The 20,093-nt window shown below is 41.3% G+C and overlaps 1 protein-coding gene across 6 annotated transcripts in view; it reads left to right on the forward strand.

Annotated features, from left to right (window-relative positions):
- Nucleotides 1-2,481: 2,481 nt before the first annotated feature.
- The window catches only part of LOC120573346, a 32,379-nt gene continuing 14,767 nt past the window's right edge, over nucleotides 2,482-20,093 (forward strand). Inside the window, exons 1-15 of one of the 6 annotated variants that reach the window (XM_039823034.1) lie at nucleotides 2,482-2,612; nucleotides 7,220-9,542; nucleotides 11,652-11,713; nucleotides 12,038-12,076; nucleotides 12,311-12,505; nucleotides 12,719-13,017; nucleotides 14,774-14,991; nucleotides 15,294-15,428; nucleotides 16,082-16,180; nucleotides 16,285-16,322; nucleotides 16,604-17,685; nucleotides 18,775-18,861; nucleotides 18,961-18,998; nucleotides 19,307-19,459; nucleotides 19,796-19,924. In XM_039823034.1, the coding sequence (XP_039678968.1) occupies nucleotides 7,521-9,542; nucleotides 11,652-11,713; nucleotides 12,038-12,076; nucleotides 12,311-12,505; nucleotides 12,719-13,017; nucleotides 14,774-14,991; nucleotides 15,294-15,428; nucleotides 16,082-16,180; nucleotides 16,285-16,322; nucleotides 16,604-17,685; nucleotides 18,775-18,861; nucleotides 18,961-18,998; nucleotides 19,307-19,459; nucleotides 19,796-19,924 (4,596 nt within the window). In that variant the 5' untranslated portion in view covers nucleotides 2,482-2,612; nucleotides 7,220-7,520. Of the gene's footprint in view, nucleotides 2,613-6,106; nucleotides 9,543-11,651; nucleotides 11,714-12,037; nucleotides 12,077-12,310; nucleotides 12,506-12,718; nucleotides 13,018-14,773; nucleotides 14,992-15,293; nucleotides 15,429-16,081; nucleotides 16,181-16,284; nucleotides 16,323-16,603; nucleotides 17,686-18,774; nucleotides 18,862-18,960; nucleotides 18,999-19,306; nucleotides 19,460-19,795; nucleotides 19,925-20,093 lie in introns of those variants that run through there. The other 5 variants (XM_039823038.1, XM_039823037.1, XM_039823036.1 and 2 more) reach the window with 5 other exon arrangements.

A 20,093-nucleotide genomic window follows, 5' to 3' on the forward strand; every position in this document is an offset into this window, starting at 1 on the left:
GTTTTTTTTTTCTGGAAAGATCCCGCCGTTGAATACAGATGCTAATATGAGATTTCACATTCCCCGTCAGTCTTGGCAGCGGCCGTTGTCCGTCGTCACTGATCTGGGGTCAGGTTACTTCCAGCCAGAGTTGTTGAGATCATTAGAGTGGTTGTGACCTTGTGTTATTGGGTGGGGGAGGTAGATGCTGAACATTCATGTGGGTACACAGATGAACGTATGCAAATGTGTGTGTGTGTGTGTGTGTGTGTGTGTGTGTGTGTGTGTGTGTTGCGTGTGTGTGTGTGTGTGTGTGCGTGTGTGTGTGTGTGTGTGTGTGTGTGTGTGTGTATGACATGGATAATCATCGTTCGTCATTAGCATCAGAGCTAAACATCCTGGGTATCTGCTACAATGTGAGATTAAAAAAAAACAAAAAAAAATGTCAGCACCTCACTGAAGCTAAATGCAGTTTGCACTGATGAAAATATTTAAACCCAGGAAGTATTTTTCAGATTGTCTTGCTAGGATCTCAATAGCTTAGCATTTTCATGGAATCTCACTATGAACGGAGATGGAGTACTGCCAGTCAGCTGTTGTGTCGTGGTCAGGTGTTAAGCCCTGTGGTCCGGGGGAGGGGATAAAAGGGATATATTATTAATTTGCTGCAATCCCCAACAGAGAATGATCCTTTAATAAAAATATTCATCATCACCTTTTGATAAACTGTTGATTCAACAGTCTGTAAAGTCAATAGCTGTTTATTATTAAGGACTTAAGGCTCATACTATATGCTGGCTCTAAATATGGGACATGTCTGGTTGTGTGTTGCTTTTTAATTGCAGGTGAAGGTTTTATTGCCTTTTTCTTAAAGGAGAAATATCATGCTCATTTTCAGGTTCATATTTGCATTTTGGGTTTCTACTAGAACACGTTTACATGCTTTAATGTTAAAAAAAAAGCAACTGTATTTTTCTCATACTGTCTGTCTAAATATACCTGTATGTATTCACCCTTTGTCTGAAATGCCTCGTTTTAGCGACAGTCTCTTTAATTAAGCCCCCCTTCCCGGAAAGCCCAGTCTGCTCTGATTGGCTTGTGAGAAAAATATGGCACACCTTAGGTATTTCTCAAGCCGTGGGTGGAAATACTCAGATGGAGGTTGGTATAATCTAATGACCCTGCATGTGACATCGGAAGGGGAGCCAAATCTGAATGGCTTGTCGAATCCCATAATGTTTTCTAATAGGCAGCCCACAATTACTGGGTTGTCTTATTTCACAGTTTGAGGGTTGGTATGCAATCCAGATACCCCAATCTATGTGCACAAGCACTGAAAAAGGGAGTTTATTATGATATGTTCCCTTTAAGGCTTATGTAACTCTATGTAGTCTCCCGTGTCAATATAAATATTATTCTCAATAAGCTCTTCAGAAGGGTAAAAACTATTTAAAACTTTGGAATGTACCTCACAATAAACTTATAAAGTTTTAAAATATTTTTTTAATAGCAACTTCCTTCAACTTTCCTCCCCTTACTTTGTAAGTGTATCTAATGTGGGTGGAAAGTGGAGTGATAACATATGTGTCAATATGTGTTGTGAAAATTCAGAGATGTTTATGATGAAAAAAAGGTAAAAGAAACATAATCACCACCCATACAATATTTTAAATATCATTAGGGGCCTATATTGTAATTTAACAGAATTTCTGTGACAATAGCGCCACTGTGTGGCAGAATAATGATAACACACCTTTCTATTTAATGAGGAAATGAAATACAGCAACACATTACAGTGTATTATCAAAGTGTGTAGGCTATTGAAGGGAACATTAACTAATTAGATTGCTTTATTTCTGTGGCCTTGATTTCCAAATATTATTATATTATTATATTTTATATATTAAAGGTAGCCTTTTACATAACACGGTTTGTGACACCCAACTATGTGGACAAGAAGATAAAAATGATGAGGTTAAGGGTTAAAAACAGTTAAGACATACTCAAAAATACAAACCTAAATCATATAAACTGATGCGACATCACATAAAATTCACAGGAATAACCAATTCCGGTCCTTTTCTTCAAAATAAAAGTGCCTAAATGCACAATATTGAAATACCACATTATAAATAGTTCTATGTAAAAAAAAAAAAGGCTGCAACTATCGATTATTATTGATTAATCCAAAAAAAATACTCAACTATTGAATTAATCATTTCATTAAAATATGCCTAACAAAATTTCTGAAAACTAAAGGTTAAATCGTAAATTGATGTATTTGAATAGTCGCTGTTTACAATCTGTTTCATCGACCAATTAATTTAATGAGAACTAACTGATCATTTCAGCTTTGTTTTAATTAACCAATTTAATTTAGGGATGACAGGTTGTAATCATGCCCCCACATACAGCGCTCAGTCCTCAGTCTTAAAATACATCCATGGTCAGATTGTATTTAAACGTTCGCGATTTTACTCTGAAGGTTCGACACCAAAATCGGAAGTCTTCTCGACATATTGATTACAATCTCATCAGAGATTTCCTGCCTGTTCTCTTAATACATCCATGGCCTGTTCACGAGGACGAGTTTGAACACATCAAAGATGAGAGATATATACAAATAACGTAAGGTATGCAGCAACAACGTTGTTATAAAAACTCGCAGCGAATCACTGCGTACTTCTAATTGCTGTAGCTACGTAGCGTTTGTTAACCGAAAACGGTGTTTAGTGTTGTTAATAACCGGGCCTCGGTAGCAGGAGCAGGCGAGACTGGTTTAGCTATTTTAGCGCTCTGTGGCTTGCTAACAGCTCGTGTTTAATGCTTGAAACTAAACACAGCCGTTTGACAACATTTTGTGGGTATTGCGCCGTGGTTTATTTTATAATTGGGCTCTAGCCAACCTTAACGGTCATAACGGTTGGGCTCAGGCCCGTAGTTACAGGTACAGGACATTAACGTACACAGTAAATGTTCTAATGGTTGTAAGTGTTGGTGTTGATGTGAGGCAGATGAAAAAAGAAGGTTAGGACTTTTTTTTTCTCTTGTACCTGGTTATACTTAATGAAAAAGATAAAGAGAGATAGTTTTTCCTTGATTAAAGTCAGTAACGTTATATAAAGTCGTAACGTTATATATTTAGAAGACGTGTATAACACGTTATGTTACTTATTTCATAATGGGAGCAAAGGGACTATCTAAGTGAGTGGACGCATTGCCATGGGTTATTTAATACATAGCTAACGTTACTCACAGTATGCCTGCAATAAATAGTACTTTTCCGGAGTTTTTAATTCAGACTGTAAAGGCTGATTTATGGTTGTATGAAGGATCTGCGAACCTACGCCGTAGCCTACGTCAGTGGTCTACTGTTGTGAGGATTTAAGCTTGATTTATGGTTCTGCGGAGGCTCCACGCAGAGCTTTCGGCATAGCCTACGTAATGCTGTGTCTGTTGTCAGCGTCGGAAAGCTGTGGCATGAAAAGTTAAACCTCTCCTTGATTTCATGTTGTTCACAAATAATTAGTACCCAGAAATGAGTAGGGGGAATGCGATGCAACAAAGCCCAGCTAAGCGGACCAATCACAGTTGTTGCGGTCTGCGTTGCTGCAACCTGTAGTTAAATTTCTGGGGAAGTGCACGTCAGGCTACGGCATAGGGTCGTAGCTACGTACGTACCTTAGGCGTAGATTCAACGCAGAACCATAAATTGAGCATAAAGCTATGTTACTACACATGCAAGACACTGTTGCACGGGCTTCCATAGAGGGTGCGCAAGCTACATCATGCACCGAGACTTACATGCTCAACGCATATCGTTACTATAATTTCCGAAACGCCAGGGGGCATACAAACACAATTCAATCCAGCAAGTCCAGTTTGAGTAACAGATACTCAGAGACAGAATTATACAACTTAAGAATGTTGTCACAGCAGGAACATTTCACGATGATCGCATGTCAAACAGTAGAAATACAGCATTTATATTTCAAAGTAATCTACCAGTATGGTGCATTTGCACATGTACCGCAGCGCTTTGCTGAATAACATTGTATTGTGGTTTGTCAAATGTGAGCAACTTTCTTTGTTGGACAGTCCTGCGTTTTTTTTAACTGTAGCTCTACATTAGCACCAAAACTGCATCGCCAGCTGCATTTTTCTTGCTAAGCTGAAGCCAGTCTGAACGTTGCCTTCATCTAGGCCTGGCTACTGTTTTATTTTTTCCACAGTGACTATGAACTTGCTACTGTCATGGTTAGATTTAAGTAAATAGGGTGAAGTTACTAGGTTTTGAATTTAGTGAGTACCAGGGACCCACAGGTAGTCATTTGAGTGGATCCCAGGGAAACTGAGTGGGTCACCAGACAAAATGTGTGTATTTGACAAATTGTAGTGTTAAACTTGTGATTGGTGTAATATGGTTATAGTTATGGATATGTTCAACCAGTGGCCACGTGAGTTTATTTACCAATACCAAGTTTGTTCTTTATCAATACTTTGTCAGAAATATCAGAAAATTGTGAAAAATGTAGATCACTGTTTTCAAAAGCCCAATATGACAGGCCCTTCAGCTGTCACAGAGTCACCTTCGACTTCACATTAAAGCTATATTGTCAATAACGTGAGTATCCGCAAGAAACGGTCCATCTGCAACACCGGTTGGCAGGGTTCAAAATTAGCACCATCCACCAGCCAAATGCTGGTAAAATATGCACGTGGCTGATAGATTTGCTTTACTCACCAGCCAAAAAAAACTGGTAATCTATTGAGTGGCTTGTTAAATTTGAACATTCCCTAGCCATTGGGCTGGTGGATGAAAATGTTCATTTTGAACCCTGCCGGTTGGTGTATTAGCCATGCTGTTAGCATGGTGGCTAACCACCCTAGCCGAGCGAGCACACAGTGCTTGTGTAAAACGTCACAGTTTTACACAAGCAAGAGACTGTGGACAGAGCAGATTAAGTTATCGCTTTTCTACGTGTTTATATGTTTATGCTTGTTGAAGAGATGTATTAATAAAGTAGTGGCTTTTTGAACTTTTTTGAAAGGTTTTTATAGTAACAAGCATAGTTTGAGGAACCTCTCCCCTCAGAGAGAAGAGGAGATGCTGCTGTGTAATAATAAATTACCAAAATGTAAAAAATTACCAATAATAACAGAACCTGTTACATCAGAGCTTATCAATACTAGAGTCTAGGGCTGGGCGATAAAACGATAACGATATGTATCGCGATAGACACGTAATCAATATCAATAGAAAATGCGTTCGATAAAACGTTCGATAACTTGTTTTTCTTCTTTGGAAGAAACCAGAAGTTGCGAAGCAAGTTTGGTTGCATGAACAAAGGCACTCACTCTCTGGTAACCTAGCAATGTAGGGAGTGACACTCTAACAGCCAATCATGTAACAGTATCAAGTTTGGTTGCGCCACATCGCTGTCTCGTGTTGGATTCTACAATAACAGAACCGGCGGCATGGAGCCATAAGTGGAAAGTGAGTGCCGCAGCGAGCGAGGAAATTGTTGATAAAACAGGAAAAGTCAGTATGGCAGTTTTGGGGATTTTATATTCTGACCGTCGTTCCCACCAACACTACCGCAAACTTGTTTTACCACCTTAGCCGTGCTCACACTTTGGAGCACAGCCGTATTCGCCAGCAACGTCCAACAACATCTGCAGCTGCTACACCGCACAAGCAGCAGACCGCCATGGAGAGGTACTCTGCATCAGCGCCTTACTAAACGCTACAAAGAAATAACGGAGGCAGACGTGCTGAGCACTGTCCAGAAGCCAGGTTACCAACCTAGCACTAAACTTACAGAAAATAGTTCTTCTCAGGTTTCTCTATGTTTATATTTAACACTTTGCACCATTTTATTACACCTTATTAAGCAGTTCTTACTTATTCTTTCTTCACTGTGATTTAGACTTAATTATTTGAGTGATTTCCATGGTTGTGTTGACATTTCTGCTTTTATAACTGAGGGGATTATAATCAGAGGAAGGTTAAGTTTAAAATAAAAATGTTTAAATTTAATATATTTTTCTCCTGGTCCTTATTTTAAATAGGTCATAAAAAATATCAATAATTATCGATATCGACCGATATGAAACACTTATATCGTGATACAGTTTTCAACCATATCGCCCAGCCCTACTAGAGTCTTAAATAATTTAGCCCTGGGGCCCGTGTAATACAGAGTTTCAGTATGCATGTAGGAGGCCACCTGTCTTACTGTGCTTATCGTAAGAAGGTTAGGTAATTAATCCAAGACGAGCAGAATATTCTGTCCTTAGCATGCAATAGATTCGCAGTGAACAGTCAATAAACATAATGGCTGTTGAACGCCCTAGAGGACTGTCGGCGCATATTCATTTGGCCAACAGGGAAACGCCAACCCAAACGTCATCACTCCCTCTGACCAATGGTGTAACTTCATCACTCATTTACTCACTCAGTGACGAAACTTTTGCGTTTAAAGGGCTGGCCTCGCATTGCTGCGGGCAAACCTAAAACAAACAAGGTTCTTTCTGTGATTCTTAGACCCTTGTTCTTCTTTTTTAGGTCAGAGGTTTATGACTTTTTTTGTGCTTCTGCAGTTGAAGGATGACATTGCGGAATTTTTTTTTTCAAAATTACTGTTTATCAATTTTAAGCAAACGTATTGTAAATTGTGTGAATCCTGATGGTGATTAAATCTGTATAATCTTATTTTGTTACGCTACCTTATCTCTAACCAAATAAATTGTGATTCCGAGTCATACAGGAAGGTCAGTCTTATTTACACTGTCATTCACTACCATAATTTAGGTGTCAAATGTTTTCAGGGCCATCTGAATCTTTCAGTATGTTCTGAAATGGGAATTGCAGTTTTGAAATGTTGCATTTTGCTGTGTGCTTTTTCTGTCTGCGGGTGCCATTGTCAACTATTTCCACCAGAGATGAGCGTGGAAAGTAAACGCACGAGTTTGTGTCTGTCTGTCTGAATGTTTCCTGTTAACAGCAGTGACTTTGTTTTCTCTCTTTGTCTATGCTTTGTTGCCTTTGCCTCATCTGTTCTTTCTTGCTAGTGAAGACCTGGAAGCGAAATGGATGACATGAGCGTTCGACAGGAAGCAACAGAGTGGACAGCTCAAGACAAGACCTTCAAGATGATTGATTTTACCCATCCAAGAAGCTGAAGTCCAGTCCCTTTCAATAACCCCTTTTTGTTTTTTGTTTTTTTTAACTTTTCAGCTTTGCATTGCTATCGGAGCGTTGTGCCCCTTCTTCTGCTCCAGGGGCCCTAACGAGCCCCCTACTTGGAGGGCTCCCAGGGAGCTCACTCCTGCTTGGCCAGCAGGCTGCCTCTTTGCAGCTGGCACAACTGAAAGCCCAGCTAGCACTGACACAGATAAACAATGCTCTTGCTGTTGGCAGCCGAGCCGCGACATTGACAGCCAACTCCAACGCAACTGCTCCCTACATACCCACAACACCCCCCTCCCCAACTGCTGCAGCCATCAATCTCCTTAACCTTCTCAAGATTGCAAACACCATGTCCCATCCCCTGTATAACCCCTATGGCCCTGGGAACCAAAGTTCCAACCAGGGGCAGTATGGACTCTCCAGTATACCGGCAGAAAGGGACCCTCGGATGGGATCTTCTCACCTTGGACCTGGGTCCAGCTTCAACTCTCCTGGAGCTTCTTCTGGGACTCCTGCCAACTCTGGGGGAATGCACCCGTCACTGCTGCCTCAGTCAATGAACTACAGGCCTGAACAGAGTAGGGCCATAATAGACGAGAACATAGAGAGGTCTATAGACATGCATATTAGCAGAGCAAGAGAGGAAGTAAGGCTTCTTGGCAAACCGATGCATCAGCCCATAGACCAGGGCACTCGTTTTACCAGCACTCAAAGGAATGAGTTTCTCTCCTCAGGCACAGGGATGGTCTCCTACCAAATGTCCTCAACCTCTCCCTCTCTAGGACATAGACAATCTGGCGTTGAAAGTGGCAGCAGCTCCTTGGACTGGTCATCGAACTACAACAGGCCCACTGCTGATAACCCCTCAAAATTGTATTCATCATCTGCTTCGTCTAACTATGCAAGTGGTGGTGACGGTAGGTTTAGTGCCTCCAGCGAAAGAGAACGTGATATGCAGTCCATTCCGGGGTTAGGTGATTTTGACTATCAAGTCCCAGAAAAAAAACCTGCGGCCCCCACAGAGCCCAATCGACCAAAGTACACTTCTGAATCAGCTTCTAACATCCTTCAGCACTTTGGACTTGAAAAAGAGGACTTGGAACATCTCATCTCCTACCCTGAAGACCAGATCACCCCTGCTAACCTGCCGTTCATCTTGCGGCAAATCTGCATTGAGAAGAACAAGAGAACTTCAACTGTAGTTCAGTCAAAACCCCAACCCCAACCCACCAGAAGTGTGAGTGGAATGGACAGTCACAGTTTGAGCAGGTCTGGAGGGGCAGGGATGCGCCAGGAGGAAATGTCATCAGCTGGTCTCCAGCAGAGTAAAGTGATTGACTATGGACATACTGGCAAATATACTGGAGCGGTTGGGGATGAGATTGGAAGGACTGGTAGCAGTAAAGCTAACAGTGGTGGGAGTGGAAGTTTGTTGCAGATGGACACATACGATAGTAGCCGACACCTTCGAGAACCACTGCAAAAAAATACAACAGAGGCGAAAAGCAGTGCCTTGGGTTCTTCACGTGATCAGGCGAGTTCTGTTTCCAGTCTCAGCTCTTGGTATAGTTCAATTGTGAGCTCTGTGGCTTCCCCAAGCAATGATCCGACCAAGCAACTGCAGACCCAACACAAACCGACTTCCCAAACAGTCCTCAGCTCTTTCTCTCTGCCAAAGAAAGACACCGACATCAGAGTACTCAAGTCTGAAGCCCCCAAACCTGTTCCTTTGAAAGAACCAGAGGTAGAACGCCAGTCAACGTTGAAAACCCAACCACCCCCCACTCTGTACCGTGGTGTGCATCCCAGCCGACCTGGCCTTGTGGTCATTGGCAGTAATGACGCCAGTGGCACTAAGGGTACAAGTAAAACTCAAGGACAAGGGTCAACAGTTGCTGAGCAGATGAAAAAGCAGCAGCCAATGCAGCAGAAGCAGCCGATACAGCAGATGCAGAAGCAACCAGTACAGCAGATGCAGAAGCAGCCAATGCAGAAGCAGCCAGTACAGCAGATGCAGAAGCAGCCAGTATTGCAGACAGGGCAAGCGATGTGGCCTCCAGTGTTTTCTGCTGCAACATCAGTTCTCCCTGCTTCTCAAATCCCCAGCATCACCAATGCCATGCAACGTCCGCTGTTTATCCCTGGTGGTCCTCACCTCAATGCTATTCCTCAAGCGCTGCCTCAGCCAATCCCGGGCTTGATGAACCTTACTCATCTGACGCCGCCACCTTCCAACAGTCAGCCTCCGGCAAAGAGGGCAGTCTCCAAGGGTCTGCCAACGTCAGCCATGATGCATGACTATGCGGCGGCCACGCCGAGAATCTTTCCACATACCTGTACTCTGTGTAACAAAGAATGTACTCGTATGAAGGTGAGTGGAAGTTTGCAGTCTGTTCTCTGTCCCATTTCAGGAAATTGTTTAAAGTGCTCATATTATGCTCATTTTCAGGTTCATAATTGTATTTAGAGGTTATATCAGAAAAGGTTTACATGGTTTAATTAAAAAAAAAAAAAAAAACTATTTTTGTTGTACTGCACATTGCTGCAGCTCCTCTTTTCACCCTGTGTGTTGAGCTCTCTGTTTTAGCTACAGAATGAGGCATCTCACTTCTGTTCCATCTTTGTTGGGAGTCACACATGCTCAGTACCTAGGTTAGGACTACTAGCCAGTCAGAAGCAGAGTATGAGGGCGTGCCACGCTAGCAGCTAGGTGAGCATTATAACGTGTGTTACAAAGTGACGCACGTTCGTCTCTGAAGTAAAGGCTGGACTACAGTAGAGCTGTTTGGAGCAATTTATGAACAGTATTTTCTGTTGGAGATGGTAAGTCCCTTTGGGGTGGACTTTGGGCTTTTTCACTTTGTAAACTTATAACGTGCATAAAAAAGATATATAACACAATATAGGAAAGGGGAAAAGCCAAAAAGCATAATATGAGCACTTTAACTGTTTTTTAAATTGGTTGTACTTTATTTTGTTTTTTGTTTTTTTTAATACCAATTTTTTTTTTTTTTTTTTTTAATGAATCAGTAATTACTATGAAATTCTAGTAGGAAGCCTGCCACCACATAAAAGCTGTTCTCTTGCATGGAGTGTTTTTTTTTTTTTTTATGTTATTCACTGATTTTGATGTGCACCATAATAAATATGCTGGTCACAGCTAACTAATGTTTTCTGTAATTCAAGGTAACAATGTCTGATTTTCTTTTGATTTGACGGTCCTAAACTGTTGTTGGAACATCATTGTCTAGTTTAGACAGATGAAGATCAAAGGCATTGGTATATCATTTCCAGATAAAATGCTGCGATGCAACGAACTTTTAAGACGATAGTTGGAAATGGAACCAAGGGCTTAGAAGACATGACGAAAGGAAGAATATGCAAATCTGAAGAACTATTGCTTCAGACGATGATGCAAGATGACTTTCTCTTTTGTCTCTGTTATTTTGACTATTTTCCAACTGTATATTCAGTTAGAAGTTTTTGAAACCACTGTGTATAATTTGTACATATTATTCCCACTATTCGAGCTATCAGTAAAGTGTTATGTTACTTAATTTCATTCTTTATCTAACAGTACTTATTATCTTTTTGTAATACTGGCTATTATGGAGCCAAGCTCCCATTGTTTACGACTACGGATACCATAAACCTGAAGTCACCAGCATCATGCTTCACGGACCACAACATCGGCAAGATAAATTCTGACCATGTGCCCCCTTACCAGCCTCCTACTCTACCCAGTTCACACATCTTCCTGCCTACTCCAGATGTCTCAGCTTGTGTGTTGTCCTGATCCATACCTGTTAATGGCCTCTGCTGAGATGACTAAGAAACCTTGGGGAAACTTTCTGATGCTACACGAGAACAAGACCTCGCACGATCAAGAACACAAGAAGAAATCTTTATTTTAGTTGTATATTTGCTGGAACTTCTTTGTTATGTTCCATTATAAAGAATTGTTGCCATTGAACTGTTGACAAAAGGCAGCTGTAACTGTAAAGGAGAGAGTCGCCAATTAATAATTTTGTCTATATGCTATGGTTTTCACATTTATATTTCACTGCTCTTTGGTTTATAACAAATCCATGATTTAAACACTTTTAGACTGTTTGCTAATGTTGGGCTCAAGGTTGCTTCTGTTATTCAGATGACTGCTTTTGGCTGAAGATTCAAGGAAACCATTTTGTTTTTGTTTTTTTTAGCTTTTTTTAGACTTATTTTAATATCAACACAAATTGTGAGGTTTTTATACACAAGAGCAGAGAAATGGAATTGGACACTTGGACTTGAGAGACTCAACAAACCATCAACGAAGGGCGAACGATCTAAGGAACTGTTTCTTCAAGGCTGTTGTAATGTTGAATAAAATATATCTGTTGTCAGACATCACAAAATGACAGTTGAGATAATGAAGAGGATAACCGTTGTGATTATAATGGGGCCTGTCTAAATGGTGTGTGTTTGTTCTGAATACTAGGATTGGATCTCTCATCAGAATACCAGCCTTCACCTTGAGAGCTGCAAACTCCTCCGAAAACAGTCAGTGTCTTTTTATTTTTTTATTTTTATTTTTTTATCTTTTCCCTTTTGGAATCTTATTGATTTAAGTTATTTTTTGATTGCCTTTGCCTTTTTCCAAACATTATTTCTGAATTCCCACTAGGGAACTGCCCAAATACTGTACAGGAAACACTCGACCAAAAAAGTGGTTGCAATACTATAGCCTCTTCCTGAACATTGTTTTTCGTTGATAAACTTATACCTTTGGTGTTATGCTATCTAACCTCTAGCACAGCCTGCGTAACTCATTATGGCCTCCTTGTGGTTTTTAATAAGTGTTTTGAATTGTGTGTTTTTTCACAGGTACCCAGAGTGGGATGGTGAGATAGCACTAAGACCCAGGTAAATTGAAATAGCTTGGCAGATACTGTGTGATTTCATTGATCTTGTACATTGTGTCAACTTACACCACAAGTTTTATTTAGTCTTTCACGGCCACAGCGTAGAATGGCTAGGGACCACCAGGGTTATGTCCGAGTGTTCAAACACGTTTCAACCACACTCAGTTGTGAACAAAATGGCAACCTTTTCTTTCCTAACTTAACTAATGCTTTTCTTGTCCATTGCTCTCTTCAGTGCTGGAGGTAAAGATGCCAAGGCCTCGTCCTCAAGTTCTTTACAGACTTCCCAGCATCGTCAACAGAAAGTCAGGCATGGAAGCCGCTCCCGTTCTCACTCGTCCAGCCCCCGTCGCTGCCATGGCTCGGAGGGTAGAAGGGAGAAACGCAGTAGCCGATCACGTTCGCCGCATAAATCCAGATACACTCGCAGGTCTGTGACATAAATTTTGATATGAGCAATAACATGATTGAACAGCACATGAATAACAAATGACCAAATGTGTTCCTGCAGAACATTTAAATGTCTGCATCAAGATCAGTATTTTGGCATATGATTTGTCACCCATTTAGGCTTACAGACTTGCTGTTAAATGTTTTCTGTTTTCTTAGATTATCATTGTCATTTCTCCTGTACTTTCATCAGGTCCCGGTCTCGTTCTCGTTCCCCATGGTACGAACGCCCTACCTCCTCCCGCTATCGGTCACGCTCAAGGAGCCCCGAGAGACGATCGTCGCCGAGGAGGAGAGACGAGAAACGGTCCTCACCACGGAGGAGAGACGATAGACGATTATCTCCGAGGAGGAGCCGTGAGAGACAGTCCTCTCCAAGGAGGAGTGATGAGAAGCGAACGGGATCAAGGAGGAGTGATCAGAGTCGATCCCCTCAACGAAAGAACTCAAGCAATGCAGAGATCCTGACTAGGAAACTACTGAAATCATCAGGTTTGAGAAATTGCGAATATTTTAAGGAGACTGTTTAAAGAATTATTCTGTGACCAAAATTACCTGAGTTATGTACAAGTATATGCAACCAATACAAACTGTTATTTTGATCTATATATAATATTCAAGGAACACTTAGCCATTTAGGGACATGGACTGAAAAGCGGTCTTGCTTTTGAGAGTTAGATGAGTAAAACGATACCTCTCAAATCTTCCTACCACCACCTCTACAGTAGTGAGATCTTGAATGCAGGTCACCGGAGACCTTTTCAGGATTTTCTGAAGTCTTGCTATTTGTGCTTAGCCTCGTGAGACCGTCCTGATCTTGCAAGCTCCAATTTTCCACTCGCAGATCAGTCTGGCATCTTGAGATAGAGAAAATTTGGAGCCGCTCGCCAAACGACCGGGCCAATCAGCATTGGTTTTGAGGTGGGTTAGGTGGTGATAGACAGATGGTTTATCCAATCGGCTAACCAGTATTTTCAGACAGCGGTCCGGGAACCTGAAATGGTGTCTTTTATTCCTAAATTCTCGTTACACAAACGGCAAATCTCCTTTACCGACATGTTGCTTGCTTGCTGAGCTAACGAGCTATGCTTTGCCTGCAGCAGCAGGGGCGGGCTTGTGGTTGTATTTTCATACGCTTCGTGGATCTGATTGGTTGATTTGGCCCGTCTATCACCAACATAGGTGATAGACAGATGGTTCATCCAATCACCCAACCAGTATTTTCGCCCCTTCCCAAAAGTTCTCCAACGGAAAGTTCCCAGATGGATATGCCGAGCAAATATGCCGGGAGCTGTCCGTCCGGGATGCGGCAAAGTAATAAATGCCTGTCTTGGCCGGGTGGCGATGTTGCTGCGGCCTCTCGGGCGCATCTCCTCAAGTCTGGAGAGGATTGCTGCAGCCATGGAGCGTGGGCCTCCAAACGCACCACCTGCTCCTGTTGTGCCCCTTCCTCTTCCCCCCACTCCATCTCCGTCCACCCGCTCCATCAGGAGCGCATCGCGCATTGCCACTCCCGGACCAGATCCCGCCGGAGTGTCCAATCCCTCCGTAGTTCAACATCACATCTCCTTAAGTCCTCTAATATTTCCTCATTTATGTCATCAACACATCCATGATACATGGAAATGTTGTGTAAAACACAAAAAGCCACAAAGAATGCTGCCACTTTTTGAGGACTGTACTGTAAAGTGCCTCCTGATATATCCAAACACCTGAAGCGCATTTTCAGTAATATTTTCCTTTGTAATTATGTATGGTTTGCAAAAATGGGAACTGCTGCGTCCGTTTAGATGAGAGAAGCAAGGTGTATGCACGTTGTGTACACGCTACATTATGGCCAAGCATGCGCCCCTAAAATAGCATCTAAATAACGCACCACTGACTTTAGACTAGCACCACTGACTGTAGACCAGGTTTTTCCTGGTCAGTGGCGGAATTGTTTTCTGAAACTGCTAAATAGCACCAGGTAATGTTTGCGCCTGAACACGCCTCCTCTTTTCGCTGAACCGCCCCCGGGAGCGCAAATACATTCCCTAATTTACCGACGTGCGTCTGTGGAGGGGAAAGTCTGCTGTGCGTCGGGTGCAAAATAGGAATGATACATGTGTCGGTGTACAAAGGCAATTGCGCTGAGTGCAAGATAGGGCCCTTCATTTCTTCACCTTACAATAGAGACTCACTATTAGGCTTTACAACCAACAAACCGCTGCAGTTTTGTTTGACACTCTTTTTGTCTTCGTCCCTCTAGCTGTCCAATCTCTGTCAAAACATTCTGATCTGGAGGCCGTGGTTAAAACTCTGGCTCCTGCCTTACTGGCCGAGCTAGCCAAGATGAAACCTTCCTCATCTCCTACTGCCTCTTCCTCATCTTCCTCTTCTACAGCAAAGAAGGAGTTGCCTAAAAAGCCATGTAAAGCAAAGCTTAGCCTGCAGAAGAGCAAGGCAAGTTCCTTCACCATGACTAAGGTGTGTGTGTGTGTGTGTGTGTGTGTGTGCGTGTGCGTGCGTGTTCTTTACTTCCCTTTGTGTGTATCTCATTCCGTTCATTGAAACCTTTGTAAAGACATAAACAGAAAAGTATACTTTATTGTGACATACGGAGCAAAAAATCATGTTTCCTGAAATGACCGATTACATAAAGTTTAGATTGGACTTTAAACACTGATGCATTTATTTATTTTTTTTGCATCTTTTGTAACAATTTTTAAAAGACAACTAGTTTCAGTACTATAGTTGGTCTAAGTTTGTGTTTCTCTCTGTTTGTTCAGTCTGGTAAATCTTCACCTCCAACCATGGTGAAACTACAAGGGATTCGTAGTTCTATCTCTCACAATGATGTGTTGGCTGCAGTGGAGCACTTTGGAAAAACCAAGTCAGTTGTACTGTTTCGCTCCAAACTGGAGGTATGTATACAGAGAGCGATGTGTTTTTGCTTCCCGGGTGAATAAGAAAAAACTGTAAACATTTAATTCCAGCCTTAATTTGAGTGAAAAGCTTGGGTTGTTGAGTCTGTAGTGTAGTGATCACGGAGTAGTTGGCGCGCTGCTACGTCTGCGCAAGCTGATGATGGCATATAAACAATAACGTAAACAAGATGGCGCGTGTAAACTCCCTCGGCAGATAATATGGACAGAAGACTTGCATCTAACAGTTCAATATCTGGATTACAGATACTTTCTTTAATAATAATGTGCCACAATGGTCGCGTTTTCGTCCAGAATATCTGTGTAGCCATATCTCTGTGAAGCAAATATTGCTGCATTCGTAAGCTGTGACGTGGAAGATGCAACTGCGACACAAGACTGTGGCCTTTTGTGTTTTGGTTTCAGTTTCAGAAGCGTTGCATTCCTCATAATAAGGGCACTATCTCAACAGAACTAGAAAGATACAATTAACTTATCCTTTTTTAAGTTTATTGTAAACTTTTGACCTTTTTAGAAATGTAATAATACATGTAGAGATGAGCTGTCAATGTTTTGTGTGTAAATGCAGTGAGTAGATGGTCCTGAAGGCTGTAGTAATTCAAAGATGTGCGTTTTTGTGTGTGCAAATGTAGGCAATCGTGTGTTTCGAGAAAGCGGAAGACGCAAAGAAATTGAAGAGCGTGGAGAGCCTCGATGTTAAAGGAATGCTAATCACTGTTGTCAGAGAACAGGTATTAAACTTTATCTCTCTGTCTCTCTCTCTCTCTCTCTCTCTCTCCCTGGGAATATCAATTATCAGATGAATCTAAAAAAACAAATCTTTGTTTGTTTACAGGAGACTGTTTCTAATGAGCAAAAGAAGCCTCCTCAGAAGTAAGATATGTTTCACACAGACCACTCTTTACCAGCGATAATCTTGTTTTTGTCAATATTTTACTATAAACATTCAGTTGCTATTTATGTCCTTAGTGGGGGGAAAACCATTTTCTAATGACAAAAATTGCACTGGTGATTGGAATAAAAGGCATTCCAGGAATTCAACCTGTGAATGACAGTACTATCTTATAGTGAGGATCATAGAACAACATTGAAACTGGGACATTGATTTTCCATTTCTCTCTACTTTCTAACCTGTGTATCTCTTTATTTCACAGAAAGCCTGCCTCGTCCAGTGTTTCCACATCTCAAACCGCTACCAAAAAGGTTCTTCTCCCTACACCTAACATGCCTCCGCTTAAAGGGCCCAAAAAGCCTTTATCTTTACCTTCTGGAGCCAAAAAAGCTACAACAGGCAAACTTGCCAATCAGAAAAGTGCAGCTAAAGGCTCAGTTAAAGGCCCAACGACTGTTACTAAAGCAAAAGTCTTGGTTTCCAAGGCGAAAAACGTCTCAACCAGGCAGACAACAAAAATGGCAACCAAAGCTGCGAAAATGGTAAAAACGGGAAATAGAGCTGAGAAGAGAGCTGTAATAAAAGCCATGGCGATGCAAAAAAAGGCCATGGTGATGCAAAAAAAGACCACGACTCAATCAGAAAATCAGCTTGAGGTAGAAAATTCCAAGCCTAAAGAATCAGAAACCAAGGTTCAAGGAGATGTGCCGAAAGACACAGCTGATGTTGAAAAAGCGAATGTCCCAGTTTTTGAACCTAAGCATCAGGCAGAACTTGGCAAAGCCAATGACGCTGAAGATGCTGAACCAATGGAGATTGGGGAAATCGGAGTTGAAGTGGCAGAACCCATGGAAGTAGCAAGTTGTGCTGAGGGCCAAGGAGAAAAACCGGCAACTGCAGAGGCTGTACCGGCAACTGCAGAGGCTGTACCGGCGACTGCAGAGGCTTTACCGGCAACTGCAGAGGCTTTACCGGCGACTGCAGAGGCTTTACCGGCGACTGCAGAGGCTTTACCGGCAACTGCAGAGGCTGTAACGACGACTGCAACGGCTGTATCGATGACTGCAGAGGCTGTACCGACAACTACAGAGGCACCTGGAAATTTACCAGGCAATTCCAGTGAGAATCAACCACCAAACGGTACAGTTGAGAACCTGCCGACAGAAACTGTTTTACCACATGTCCAGCAAAGCACCTTGTCAGAACCAGAGTCCACTGCACAAGGACCGGAGACCAAGACGGAGGCTTCACACCTTCAACAGCAGGCTGCAGGAAGCCTGACTGAAGTCGCGGTGGAGGCAAAGCTGCCAGATGAAAGGGTGGAGACAAAAACAATGGAAAAAGGTATGTTGGAGACATTTTTTAATGGATAGATGGCAAAGTATGTTAAAATGTGCTCTGTGGTGTTTGTAATAATATGTTTATTATCCCATGAAATGACCAAAACCAACTGACTAGCCCAGCCTGTTTTATTAGGCTCACCCCCATGTACATTGGTTTCTACAACAGATGTGGTTCACAATTACATACTCTGATTTTAAATTTGTAGAACATTGTGTTTACTTTGGGTTATTTTTAGCTTGTCCATCTGACCTGCAGACCAATTAGGGGTGGGGGAAAAAATCGATACAGCATAGTATTGCGATATTTTCCGTGGCAATATTGTATCGATACACAGACGCCAAGTATCGATCTGGTATTATATCTGTGTTGGTCAGTTTGTCTGCTTGACAATCCCCATTTTGCAGCAACAAAATTGAAGTGAGATGAACAAAATCTCCTTTTGGGGACATCATTTGAAAATGGGAAAAATTTGAAGTTGGAAAAAAGGTAATAAATTGCGATAAACAGCAGAATATTGCAATATGTTTAAAATCGCAATAAAATTGTATCGTGACATAAGTATCGTGATGATATCGTATCGTGAGGCCTCTGGTGATTCCCACCCCTAGGACCAATCATTACAAACGACACGTTCAATCCCACAGGACTTTATGTTCGAGTAAAAAATTACATCTATTTATCCTAATAGGGATAATTTGTTTTCCTGACCGATAGCCCGCCATAATAATAATAATAATAATAATAATAATAATAATAATAATACATACATACATACTAAATTACCCGTGAAGCTCCAACTTTATGTAGTAGAACATTTGTGAGGACAAGGACAGAGCGCCGCAGCATTCTCCAAGGTGTGTTTTCAGTCTACTGAATTTCCCATGAAAGGCACGTGGGGTTGCTCGTGTTAAGAAATAGATTGTAGATTTGAAATGGGTGGAAAATTAGGCTGTGGGTCAAAAATAAAAGGTTACTTTTTGGTGTTGACCTGAATTCAACATATAAATATGTATGTAAAGGAGGAAGAGGAGATGATTATGATCTTTCAAAATACTGATATTCATCTTAATTAAATTTGATCTTGTGAAGATGCTGTGACAGAAGTTAAGAGACAAAAGAAGACCCCTATGACTCTTGAGGAGATGGTTAAATGGTACATGCATCCATCCAGAATAGGTAAGAAATCCAAAAAAGAGACCGTCGATCACAAATGTCTGCATGTTTGCGATTTTACTGTCTTTGACTTTTTTTCTTTTACATTTTTCTTTTTCACAGCGTGCCTGAAGCTGGACTCAAGCTCGTACTCACCAAAGGTAGGTTTCCTTAAATAACTTTACAAATGTAATTTCCAAAGAATTTAACTGTGTGCGTAAATGTTTTTTGTAATCTGTTGATTCGCTACAAACCACCACACCGACACTTTTTTTTTCCGGGAAATAATTCATCTGGCCTGTGTTGATTCTAAAATGTCCAAACAAGATCCCAGTTAATTCTTTATCTCATAACGCCAACCTCCGCTGGATTAATGCTGTTAAGTGAGGTTGTCTTGATCTTTTATTCATTAAAAACTAACCTAAACCATTACTGCCGCTAATTGTTTCCCTCTCTTTCCTTTTTACAGTTTAAGTCACTTAGGAATATGCAGTTGCTCATAACCAACTTGCCGGAGTATTATGACGGCTGCTACACAGAAAAGGATCTTGCTGATCTACTCGTGCCCTTTGGATTTCAATATGCAGATGACAACATCATTGTTGTTCCTCAGGCGTGCATGGTAGGTACCGGGTTATCAATCGGCATTGGTGTGGTTTATTAATCACGTTTCTGCTGCTATTAGTACAGATTCTGAGACAAATTTTTACATTGCACAATTGTAATGCCTTTTTAATTTGGGAAATCACACTTAACTCTAAATTGCAGCTAAACATCGTTTGGATAATTTATAATTTTTGTATATGTATTGTTATGCAATATACATTGGTGCTCCTATCAGAACTCATGACACTGATTTAAACCACATTGAAAAATGTGAAATGGTTTTGAAAAAGTGCTTAGAACAAGTGAATAAAAGTAGTAATAAGTAAAGTAGTAATCTGTTTTTTCCTCTCAGGCCTTTGTCATGATGCCGAATATGAATGATTATGGGAACATATTGAAAGCCTCCGTAAGGAAGGGCTTTTTCCTCAGAAGTTTTAAACTTGATTTCCATGCAGTATCCAATAGCATCAGAATGACACCGGTAAGCATGTTCACCAAGGTCCTCTGGTGAGGAGGACAATAAAAAAGATTTTTTTTTTGGAAGAACAGTTACAAAGTGTTTGCTCTGCAGATTTTCACTAGATTTTAATATTTAAAACAAATTTATACACTCGGAGTATGGATTTCTTTGCATTTAACAATTGCCTACT

Source organism: Perca fluviatilis, chromosome 14 (genome assembly GCF_010015445.1).
Source record: "Perca fluviatilis chromosome 14, GENO_Pfluv_1.0, whole genome shotgun sequence".
Lineage (NCBI taxonomy): Eukaryota > Metazoa > Chordata > Actinopteri > Perciformes > Percidae > Perca > Perca fluviatilis.